The sequence below is a fragment of the Patagioenas fasciata genome, chromosome 1 (assembly GCF_037038585.1).
Source record: "Patagioenas fasciata isolate bPatFas1 chromosome 1, bPatFas1.hap1, whole genome shotgun sequence".
NCBI classification, from domain to species: domain Eukaryota; kingdom Metazoa; phylum Chordata; class Aves; order Columbiformes; family Columbidae; genus Patagioenas; species Patagioenas fasciata.
In genome coordinates, this window is record NC_092520.1 from 11,868,716 (window position 1) to 11,881,633 (window position 12,918).

The 12,918-nt window shown below is 39.3% G+C and overlaps 1 protein-coding gene across 14 annotated transcripts in view; it reads left to right on the top strand.

Moving 5' to 3' along the window:
* FAT3 (FAT atypical cadherin 3) overlaps nt 1-12,918 on the top strand; it is a 419,159-nt gene that overhangs the window by 315,827 nt on the left and 90,414 nt on the right. For all 14 annotated transcript variants that reach the window (XR_011737022.1, XM_071803302.1, XM_065832545.2 and 11 more), the window contains one exon: nt 8,440-8,579. Coding sequence is in view for 13 of the 14 variants with exons in the window: in XM_071803302.1 (XP_071659403.1) it covers nt 8,440-8,579 (140 nt within the window). In the remaining variant the exon portion in view is untranslated. The remainder of the gene's footprint in view (nt 1-8,439; nt 8,580-12,918) is intronic.

Genomic DNA, 12,918 nt, shown 5'->3' on the forward strand with positions numbered 1-12,918 from the left:
TTTCCTGGTTCTGCTGCTGGATCGGTTATGTTATTCAAAATAACTCATGTAACATCTCCAAAATGAGACTTTCCCCAGCAGCACAACGATCCTGGAAAGTTGTTGTGCTACTTAATATTTGCAGATGCTTGTACATAGTATTTGTATACCTTTGGATGTAAAACTGTCTGCGCAAAGCGATGTTATTTAAATGAAGGGTTATAAAGCAGATACTGTATGAAAGATTAGAGAAACAAAAAGCATTTGCCACAGACTTAGTGGAAAGGATGCATCAGCAGTCTCTGTTTACAGGGACTGAGCCTGGCTCTTGTTTTAGCTTAGATATTTGCGGAGGGGTTTAGCCAACAGGAAGGACAAGGACCACAAGAGAAAGGGTCTGTCAGAGTTGTTTTCATCCACCTTTTATTGCCAATTTTTCCAGATGAAAAACAGAAGCAGCAACATTTCCTCTTTGAATTTGTAGCACAGTTTCTGAAGTGCCAACTGCATTAAAATGAAACCCAAAGCTATTATCATGTTCCAGGGTTCCTGCTAGCCCCCAGGGAAGCACAGCGTATGTTTCCTACGGTTTTCTTCCCATTCCCTTGGTTGTTTCAGTATGCTACATGCAATTTATTAGCTAATGTTTACATTCCCTTTCTCTTCCTCACTGCCCCAGCTTTCCTCCTGGGAGAAATCCATCTTTATTAATGCTGTTGACACTTTTTCCCATTTGAACCTTTTGTTGGACTCTTCTGCCTTTTGCAGCCTTTTGGTCCTTTCCTTGCTGAATTCACCGACTCTCATTTAAATGCTGCCTGTGTTAAGCACTGAGAGAAGCCCCTGCTCTTCCTCTGCGTTCTTTATTAGACTCACTTGCAATGTAGCAACACCTTATAATAATATTTCTTTTTTTACCTACCAAACAGAGATGATGGGGAGACCATTATGAAATTTAAGCCTTTAATTTGTCATTTAATGTGACTTTTATGGCTAAAACAGTTCAAAAAGTTTAGAAGATAATTTTCGCTGTTTAAACAACCCTGATGGTTTCCCTGAAAGCTGTAGCTCCTGATGCTGCAAGATGCTGCATCACTGCAGAGGGTCACGGAGACAGAGCTTCCCTAGACTTAATGAGAAATCTGTGACCTGAGAATACAGTTCCATGCTGTTACCATATGAACGTTATCATGAAATATTACTGCTGTTAAAAATAATAGCACTAGCAACAGCACCCATTTCTGCAATAGGAATAATCAACAGTCCTGGGCATGCAGAAGACCTTGTTGTTCCAAACGCTCTGCATACAAGGTACAAAGGCAAAACCTACCTCAATAGTTTTACAGACAGAACACTGTATATTTAGATTACCTTTTCTGCCTTTAGTGTCTCTATGAAAACCACTTTTCTTGTTCTTCAATATCATCATGTGGAAATAAAGATGTTGATATTTTCCTTTTGGAGGAACACTGAGGTCTAGCACTGAAAAGCACAATGAAAGACAGGCAGTATTAGCAGAAGTTAGTTGTCATGTATGGAAAGCTGTATGGGATTGCTAATGCAAGAGATGGTTTCTTTGCTGCTATAAAACCTAGACCTGATCTGGCTCCATCTGTTATTTTGTGATTTTGGACCTCCATGCACAGTTCACAGTAATGCCAACAAAAGCCCTGAAGGCTTATGTAGAGGCATAGTTTAATATAGAGTTTGCAGCCTGACCTTTATATTTATGACCTTTTCAGACTAAATGGGCATTGGAATTCCAGAGGACCTCTTTTTCAATGCATAACGTGCGCTTTCTCCCAGCTAAAAGAAAAAAGAGGGAGGCCAGATGAAGTTTGGCTACGTAGTATTCTGTCTGCTTAACTTCAGCATCTGATTTGCACCTAAATTATTTACACTTTAAATAACTGTTGAAGTTCTTGAGTTAATTAGCTCCAAGAGAGGAAGATGCCTTGCAGGCAGGGAGATCATCTTCCCCCCATGGACTAGAGAGGAACAGGATGCTCGCCTCAGTTTTCGTTTGTTTGTTTAATTGGGAATGGTTGAGATGTCATACTTGATTTCTGTTTTCAGACTGCATTCAACGCCATTCTCAGTTCCTGCAGATCCCACAATGTGAAAGACATGAAAGTAGGTTGTTTCAGTTGTGTTAAATTTATTCAGTCGTTCATGAGAAACTAATTTTCAATGGTAATGCCAAAATAAGTTGGAGTTATTTATTTCTCCCCAGTAAATGGAGCCCTTTCTGTCTCTTCCTTGGAATAGTGGTGGGAATGGTGTGATGACTACTTTGACACTGGAGCTAAGCTGCATGGTGCTGGTTTTTGCTTAAGTAGCATGTTGCACAACATCTCTCTGATTCTCTAAACAGGCCTCCTTCTATCTTTCCTTCTTCCCCCAGCCTGTACCTTTATAAGAACAGCCGAACTTTAAAAGCACGAGAACTTTTTATCAATGGTGCTTAAATAGCAGTGATTTTAATACCTATTAATTTCAATTAAATGTCTGTTTAGTTCATAGTGCTGCAAATTTTCATTAATGTTAAAAACATGTAGCTCCCTAGCCTCCTTTGAATTATCTTCTCTGAGAACTATCTAGAACACCTTTCTGATTTCTTTTCTGCTTTGTATGCCCTGCCTTCAGCTTCTTAGCAGTAAACCCAAGTCTTTTACTCTCTTTACAATAGTTTTATTTGAAAATTCAGAGTCTGGATTATATTCCTCTTCTTAGCATTTTATAGTACCTAAAAGGAATAAATATTTGCATGTTATGTTACTAATAATTATTAAGTTATGATTAACAAAAGTCTGTAGTTGTATTTCTTGAGGCAGTCACTGTTTATTTCATCTTTTTTGAAAGCAGAAAAGTTAAAAATTTTGGCTTTGCTTCTTTTTCTGAAAATCCTAGAGGTGCTTTAGATTCACCTTAGTGTTTCAGGGTGAATTTGTTTTCTGCATTTTCGTCTGATTTTCTGCTCTGAGCAATGTGAGAATTGTAGCAATTGGCTCAATTTATCATCATTGTCCTTGGTGGTGTTAGTTTACTTTGGGACAAGAAAAGTAAGGATCTTCTCTGCCCTGAGACCGTTCTCTAAATTAGATTGTCTGCCGTATTTCTCTTCTTCTTCTTCTCTTGTCCATCATGGCATGGTAGGCCAAAGGAGACTTGTGTGAGCATCTCAGTATGTCCTTGCTTTTTTAAGTTTGAACATGGAGCATATGTGCTCTTCTCTATCTACCAGTGAAGGAAGACTTGCCAAGTTTTAGCTGTATTTGATTTGGGGATGCCCTTCAGAGTTCAGTGTGATCCATCTTTTCATCTAAGAATGAACAATCTCATTCTCCAAAGTCATCAGATATTTCTGAGAATGTGTATTCAAACACACTCTTCTGGATCATTCCACTGGAAAAAAAGCAAAAAGGCCCTCACGTGGGACTCATGTGCATACAAGTCCTACAGATTTGCTGACATGTTTTCTTCCCAGAGGAGCGAATCATTTCTTACAGCAGCATAATCCCATCTTAAGCTGTGTATCAGCAGCTGATGGGAACATAGGAGGCCCAGCATCTTCCCAAAAAGGAACTTCATCTAGGAAAAGCACTACAAAAGGTTACAACAAATGCGATAGTCAAAATATCAGCAGAATATGCTTGAAAATAGTTTTTTAAAAGTAGTAGTAATAATAATATACAATTAAAAGAACACTGAAATTCGAAAGTGACAGAGATGCAGAGCCCACATTCTGTGGGAATGCAAGGTCTGCATTTCATCTTGACTTAGGGAAATTCTCCAGCTGACATCTAGAAGCCACTTTTAGCAGTTCAGGAAGTTTTCCTTGGCCTGTCCATTGCACCAGATGAGTGGTAAGCTTTACATCAGATCCTTCCCATTAGTTACCTATAGTTCAGTGTTTTGTTTATTTGTTTGTTTTTAAACTATCTTTTTTATTACAAGGAAAATTAATTATTTCCAAAGTGTAGAGGACTTCTGTCAGAACTAAAATATGTTCATTGTGACTGTGAAGCCAAGAATCAAGCCAAGAATGAAGGTAACACTTCAGATTCAGCCAGAACATGTAACCAAGGTGACTCTATACCAAGAACAACCCATAGACTATCGGCTCAGAGGTGCCCGGCTCAATTTCCTGAGAGCTCCTCCTTGCCCATACTACCCCATTTGTTAAACTGAAAATTAGGGCTGTGCTGGAAAGGTGTCATGAAGCTGTAGTAACGGCCAACTAATAAAATCTTTTGTACCAGGGACTATTTCTACAACCATCCTGATTTTGATAACAACTGGAGTTATATTGGAAGATCCTATATGAACTATAGCATGCTTTCCGATAAAATGAGAAAATTCCCAGTTTTAGAAATATAATGCTTTCAGCGCTTATGCATTAAGATCAATTTCAAGAAAGTAAGGGTGGGAATCATTTCAATTTAGTTGTCCAAAGTGTAGACATGACAATCTGTGTTAGGTGTCTTTGGGAATCTTAACAGTCAAGTAGAGAGAAAAAACACTTTCTGGATAAATTTATATCATGCCAACATGGCAAACCTCATCCAGAGATGGCACTGCAAGTAGATGTGGACTTTTCATTAAATCCCATTCTAAGTGCTTCAGTTTAATCTGAGTAGTTTAAGGGAAGTCTTTAACATGTATTGAAGATGTATCAGCATTACATCTTACACTGCACTGGTGGGACAAACAAGGCTAATCCACATCTCTCTGAGCTGATTCACTGGATAAGCTGTCTGGCCAACTTGCCAGTTCAACCATTTTGCCAGCTCAACCATCCTGCCTTCTATATTGTTCTGTTTCCCAAAGTGCCTGAGGAACTTACAGTGGATTATCTTGATTTGAAATAGTTCTTGCTAATGCATTTGAAAGCACATTAGAAAAGACAGCTTCTATATATATTGTATCTGAATGCAGGTTTTGGTAGACAATAAAAAGGAAAGCACGTACCATATGTTTGAAAGTGGAATAAGTAATAAAAGTTCACATTGATAAAACCGAGCAGCTGAAAAAATTTCATCTTCCTTAGCCCCTTTTCATCCTATGATTGTGATCAAAGAAAATGTTAAATGGCCGATAGTAACCCTGTAAAACTGATACTTTCAGGGACTTAGAGCGCTGCAGGTGAGCTCGCTTCAAAAGGGTTGGTAGTTGCCTAGCAGCTTAATTTCAAAAACCAGCCTCAAGTACCCCAGCAACGTGCAAAGCTGACACCTTCTCAGCTGTCACCTCCTACGGGCTCAGCTGTCCGCCCTCAACGTGAGCACCTTCAGAAGGAGGTGGTTTCACGTGGAATTCCCAGAATAGTTTTTAAGAGAAGAGTCCTGTTTGTTTTTAACACAGGAATGTTCTCTCTTTGTGTCCATCCAACACCCCTCTTTGAAAGATAATTGTGTTGGTTGCTTCTCTGAGTACTTCATAGTAGGCCTTGCATAAACTCAGACTCTTAGAGTTCAGCATTTATACCTAATGCATTAATTATTCTTCAGTGCTTTAAGTGCAACTTCAGAAGCGTTCATCACATGATGACTTGCTTTGAAGGTATGTGAAGTCTGAGGAGCAGTGCAAAGCATTTCCAGACTACCTCTCGTACTCCAACCGAGAGGCAGAACCCAATATCCCAGAAGTTCAGCCATCTGAGTGGTTCTTCGTTGTCAACATCTGACCATGGTCTGTTAAAATATACCAGACTGATTCAGGAAGAAATCAGGGCTTCACATCTAAAGATACTATAATCACAAATCTCACAGCAGGATGTTCTCTGATCCATCTTTCTCTCAGTCTTTGATGCAGTTTCTGCCTTGTTAGTAAAAAGTGAATCAATGTAAAATAAAATGCATTTCCTGTTTAGTTACAAGTGTAAGCTAGATTGGGGTGGCTCGCAACCAAGATTTATTTATCACTAGACCACTTTGGAAGATCTGAATAACATATAAAAAGCTCATATGATAGATTCAGTTCTTATTTTATTGGAAGAACATAATGAAAACGGCTTGAAGAATTCAGTGTATTTGCAATACACTATGTAGTGCACTGCAAACCCAGCTCTAAGCCAACTGAGGAAGGGCATTTAAAACATTTATTGCTAATCCCTCCATATTCCTTCTTGGAAGTTTTAAAGACAGTGTTTCTTTGGAAGTGTATGCCAGTTGATAGCATATAATTTTTGATTGCTCATTAAGATGGTTGTTAAGCGTCTTGAAGTATAGGCTTTCATTTTGTTTTCATGGTTATCAGTGAAAAACATTGTCTTTGTAAAGTGCCTGCTGTCCCAAGGCTAGCTTCATTTCAGCAGAGATTTCCTTGCAAGAATCTCAAAACACTTTTCTTCAAAGAAGGCTTTTTTTCAGAGTTGATTTTCATGGTACGATTTTTCTCAAGTAAATCAATTTAAAATATTAATTGGGAGATGACATCTTTTTCTTCCAGAGTAACTTTAAAATAAAAATTAAAAAAGAAAGAAAAGAAAACATACTGAAGATATGGTCAATATCCAAATACCTTGCTATTGCTTAAATGTCAAGGACAGTTATGCTTTTTTTTCTAATACCAAATAATGTTAAATATATATATATTAACTGAGAAAAATATGCAATCTGAGCTTGCAGAAGGAGGTTAGGGAAGAAGCAGTATTTCTTTTCACCATAAATCACAGCAGATCCAGTGTCAGTTTTCCTGGAAAACTACAACTGCATCTGTTAGGCTTAGAGCTGCATAGATGAGTATACATATATTCACTGTAGGGAAGTGTGATGGCACATCTGAAATGACTGCATTTGGATCATTTGCATGGGTCAACTTCACCCTTATTCCTCCTTCCAGTTTCTTCTCCCCATCCCTGAATGGCGTAGGTCACCTGCACTCTTATATCAAGAGAATAAGAGCTCCCAGGGAGCTCTTACTCCTCCTTCCCCTTTCTTCTCCCCATCCCTGGATGGCCTCCAAGGCAGGCATGGACACAGCGGTGCTTCTTCTGGCCTACACTTTCTATGAAATAGTCTGTGAAAGAGGTAGAGACAAGTGAGGGTTTCCTCACATTAGGGAATTCAGGGGCTGTGACTTCACTGTGATTCCTTCTAATCTTCAACTTCTTGGAATCCTGAAACCTTTTTCCTCTCATTGAATGCATGGCTGTTTCTGAGAATACCGCCGGTTGTTGGTCAGCAAACCGTGCAGATGCCAGACTTGATGGCAGAGCAATAACTGTCCTCTTCGCTTCTCCATCCCCAGCCCTAAAATGAGAGCCATGTGATAATACACCAGCCATTCAAATATATATCTCTATATACATATTGCACAAGAGCTAAGGCAATGGAATGGATGTTTTTCTACCTGTGGATGTAACCTCAAGAGCTCTGACAAGTCTTATAAAGACTGCGGTTCCAAAGCCTTTTCTGCTTTGTAAACTGGGTTGTCAGAGACTGTAGCCAGTGGCATCGCATTGCTGCGTGATGAATATACCATAAGAGTCCGTTTGTCAGCGCTGTTGTGTTCCACCTCTCCCTGTCCCCAGCCTCCAAAAATTTCAGACTCAACTCTTAATACATTCCACTTTATAGATGAGTGAGTAAGAAACAGCAGCAGGGAGAGTGTGCTTTACTTTTGAACATAATGAGTGGTTCTAATTTATAAACTATAGCTGTGGCCGAGAAATCCTGTAACCCTTTAATCTGAAGATATTTATGGCTTGCTCTTTTTAATTGATTTTTTTTCTATTTTTTTTTTTCTTTCACCTGAGACTCAGGAGGGTTTTCCCACCGCTGCATCATTCAGTGTATGACAGGATAAGGGGATATTAGTTTCAGAACAGTGCTTTGTGAGGTTTTTTTTTTTTAATGGAAAGGAATTTATGATGTGTATCCTGTCAGAACTATTTGAATAATTCCTAAAAGACTAGTAGAATTTGACCTTTGCTGCGAGTAATTATCATTGTCCTTGAAATTAACATAACAAATCTCTATTTGCATTTTAAAATTTGATTATAATTGTAATTTTTAAAGACTCAGTTGATGGTCTTTGCACCCACAAGCATTGGTAAGAATTTCCTGAAAATAAAATTTGCAGAATACAACCCTCTTAAAATGTTTTTTTGTACAAAAAGATAATTGTGCTTGTTCATTATCCAAACTACAAGGGCACACATCTTATGGGCTTATAGCCATTTGATTCTTTTTATAGACTCAGTTATGGTTCTACTTAATATACTGCTAGACTTTTTTTCTTGCAGTGCATTTTAATGATATCTGCTTTCTAATATACAAACTGTGCTTTGAAATATAAATGAGTTATGAACAAAGAAGTATCAGTAAATGTACTGTGTATGCTAAGGCAAGCCATTACGGAGGATGCCAGTAAACAGATATGTCCGCTTCTAGGAACATTTGCAATGGAAATTTTCCAGAGATGGCTAATTTAATTGTATTTTTGTGCAACAATTAGGAGGGAATTACGATAGTTCTTTCGACGCGGAGAAGGGAGTGGGCACTATTGTCATTGCAAAGCCCTTGGATGCAGAGCAGAGGTCAATATATAATATGACTGTGGAGGTCACCGATGGAACAAACATTGCCACGACTCAGGTAGATTATCACATTCCTTTCTTGGCAAGTTTTTCATCTGTTAGTGGAATGTACATGCTATAAAAATTAATAATTTTGCCATTGAAGTAAAACCTCATGCTTTGAGACCACGGTTAACTAATGGAGGGAATCTTTTCAGAGCCTTTCCATCTGGATGTGAAGAATTGGCTGTTTAAGGTTTCAAAGCGTTGTTTCTCCTTTTGTCCTCTCCATGTTCACATGAAAGTAATTCACCTTCCTCCAGCTAAGGGAGTCACTATCACAGGAGGTGAAGCTTCAATTTTGACAATTGTATCACCCCATAATGGTCCAAAATACAATAGTGCTTCTGTGGTGGTGGGAAATATTGCTATTGATTGTATTAAACATAGTTTGTACCTCTCATCCTCCCAAAACCCAAATGTGGGACACGGGATCAATTGTTCAGAAAAGTTTTTCAAAGGCGAAACTTAAAATTCGAAGGATCTCTCCTTTAGTGTCCCTGGCCGTGATTACATTGTCTGCTGGGGATCAGCCCCCGCGATCCCTTTAAAACCAGACGTGCTTATCAGGCTCAGTGCCTTTCAGCAATTAAAAAGCCAGGTCAGATAAACACGAAGGGCTGGGATAATGCTGGGTCTGAGATGTCCTTGTCAGAGAGACCCTGGTGCAGAACCTGGGGATCTGTTCAGTGGGAACCTGTCTGGAGCTGGGACACAGTCAGGGCTGTGACACAGAGACAGGGACTCTCTGCTCCAGATGGGACCAGGGAGACTATAAGGAGAAAAATTCTTCAATACGAGGTAAAGTTGTATGGTATGAATTGGCTAGGACCTGAAATCCTACATCTGGGTTACTGCCCAAGTGCAAAGTGTACCTATAGCCCAGATATTATTTGACGTATAGGGAAAAATACATACTGGTAGAGGACACCTGTGTGCAGCCTCACATCCAGATAAATGTGGTTTACAGAGGAAAGGAAAAAAATAGGTTTGTGGTGTTATTTGCTTCCTTATAAAGCAGAAGGATGACCTGAACATTTTTTGTATTTACATATATGCATGCACATGCAAATGCTTCTGTTTTACCTTGCCTCTTTACAAAATGGCTTAGATGTATATCTGTATTCACTGAGTCACAACACCAACTTTCCTGAGAGATTGTTAAATCATTGAGTGCTCTCTCGACCTGAATTTCTGTTTATAACCAGCCTTAAAATCTCTAAACATGCCTATCTGATAATTTCTCCTGATAATCCACCTATGATAAGAAAGTATCAGTGATTAGTGAGTTAGGTGGAAGGAAATCTGCTATTTTCCCTGTTACTTTCAGTAATTAATTGTATCTCTGCTAAAAAAAATCCCTTATTTTTAATGTGATTGTATCTGGCCTGTATTCCCTGTTATACCTTTGTCTGGTCGATTAAAAAGCTCTTTGAAAACCAGTATTTTCTCCCCACACAAAGAATTTCAAACATGCTGGATACAAGTAGTTTCCCTTCTCATAGATATTATGTTTATTGTTTTTGCTGGTTTTGATTTAATAAATCAATTTAATAAATCAGTCCCTGTGACAGTCCTCAAAACCTGTTTTGATGAAAACACTACATTTTTAATTAAAACGTGGTAAAACCATATTTCACTAGAGCTGTTGCATTCTAAAAGAAGCCTGAGCATTCTTCATAACAGTGATGTGACCTATTTAAAAATGTAAGATTTAAGATTTCAATAGTATAGCATTGGATAATAATTGGTGGGTACAGATCCTTCTTTCTTACATCTTCTCTCCATGTGGATAGTGTTGAAGTATTTAATTGTGGCCTGGACAACATCTGAGAATGTGCTTCTTTTGGTCTTCACAACAGAGTTTTCAAAAGTAATCATTATCTCAAAGCTGCCAGAATTATGGCCTGCCTAATTATCTCTCCCTTTTACAAAACTTTCGCACTGTATTTTTGGCTGTCCTTTGGAGCCTTTCTTGACCTTATTCACCTTTATTTCCTTTTAGAGCAATAATTAAAAAATCAAACTGATAGGTTAAGTAAAATGTGTCACAGAAAGAGTCAAAAAAGCATTTGCTGGTGGCTCTCAGTAGCCTTGTTCTGAGTTTTGATAAAATGGCATTGGAAGCATTTTGCCTCATATACATAGTACCACCTGCATTTTTTACTATAACTGCAAGAAGATATGATAGAAGAGGCAACAAGAGGAAAGCAGATGTATAAATTCATCCACTTGTACAACAATAAAATAATATAGCCCCCCTCAAAAAAGTGCAGTGGTTTATTACAAAACAGCTGATCATTGTTGTGCCAAATGAAACAGCCGTGCTTTTTATTCCACCCCTCCTGTTTCCCTTTACCTCTTCCCAGCCTTTTGTCTAACCTGCAGTTGGAGGTGGTAAAATACAGCGTAAAAATGCCAAAGATTTTTGCTTCGGTAACATAATCACCTGGCACAGACTTGCATAAGTTTCTTCAGGAATATTCCTGCACGCCTTAAACTCCGATAAACTGTTCACTTCCTTCGTGCCTTATTACAAACATGGTTCTAACGGTTCACTGTTGTGAATAGAGATGAAAAGAACGTAAGGAATATTAAAACAAACAAACAAACAAAAAAACCCACAGCACCACAAACTTCCTTTGCAGCTGAAAGCCTGTTTGTTTTGGGCATGGTCAGGAATGCTGTCTCTGAAGTGAGAAGCAATGAGACAGGACTGGCGGAGCCGCTGCCACTGTCCCCATCCCGCTGAGCCCCAACGGGGAGGGATGGAGGGCATGAAGATGAATATGAATTTGTATATTCGGAGTGTTATAAAGTTTCCATCACATTGATTAACTTCTAGGAAGGCCAAGTCTCCTGAGTTAGCCAGAGAGGGCTTTTGTTGGTTTTTTTCCCCTTCATTGCTCAAGGCCACGCGGTCATTTATTAAAGGCTGAAGGCGTACGTTGCCTCTAAATCCCTGCGAAACGCGATTCCTGCAGCTGCCAGATGAGCTGTTGGCGTTGGGGAGGGGACAGGGCTTCTGCATCTCATAGAGAGAAGGGACAGGACAGCAGGTCCATGCAGTGACCCTGCTCCTCACCACCACCACCACCTCCCTTCGGGCTGGGAAAGGGTCTTTTGCCCTCGCTTGAGCACGGAGAGGAACCCCATGGCAAGAAATCAGTGTAATGGCATCTAAACACCTGCTCCTGACACAATTTTGACTATGACTGCATAATGCTAGAGGTTCTTTTGGTCATGAATCACATTTATCGCAAAGCCTCCTTCTTTTTTTTTAATGAGCGACTCGGATCCTTTTCATCCAAACACAGCATAGCATGTATTTATTTCTTTGTAGTTTCTACTGTTGAGCTTTGCTAAAATATTCACAAGATCACAGTATGGTGGGTAAGAATCATCTAAGTGATGATAATTTTTCACTTTTATTGAGAAAGTTGTACTAGTGGAAAATTAATTTTGAAGAACAGACTCCTGGAGTCATTCTATTTTATGAAAATACAGTTTTATTTCTCGCTTATTTTCTTGCCTTCTCCTTGTTTCTCATCATCCTAACGAGTATAAGAAAGATGCTTTAAAGTGTGAAAGCCGATGCATCTGAGCTAGGAGGCAAAAAGTGCCTCAGTTGCAAAACCATCTCACTGTTTCCCAGTGGAGTGGCCACCCAGAGAGGAATAGGCAGTTCCCTCTGAAGGGTTTTGTAGATCAATACCTGGTTGCTTGTAATAGCTTCAACTGGAGCCAACCAGGCTGGATCAGCAGACGGCAGAAGTTACTGCTCATTGCCTCTCTGTGTCTCCTTGCAGAAGCCTGTGCACTTCTATTTATTCTACTGCCCAGGATTGACCTTTAGCTGTGAGTTTCAGGATGCCAAACCTGGTCTCACCTTTCAGAGAACACCTTTTCTTTATAAGATTGTTTCGTAATAAAGAGGAGCTGATCAATCACCCTGAGTGAGGGAGGTTCTTTTAACTGAACAGTGAAAAGGTCTTTGTAGAGGACCATGGCCAAAATGTAGTTGAGACATTAGAGCCTGACAGAAGAGGTTCTGGGCTGTGGATTCTTCAAGGATGGACAAGAAGACGTGGTGTTTCAAATCAATTTTTCACTCTTGCTCAGTTGAGTATCTGCTCCAAACTAGAACCAGCCCAGTCCTGGATTTTTTCCTGTCCCATCCAGTGATCTCAGCACTGTCTTGCCTGTGAAACAAAGACTTTTTCACCCATTTTAACACAAGGGGCACAGTAAAGTATAAATAACAGGCCACTGAGATTGGTAGGGAAACTGTTTGCATTTTGATGTTCAGGTTGAGGTTTGGAGGACAGAAAAACTTGTCAGGAAGTACCAAATAAAGC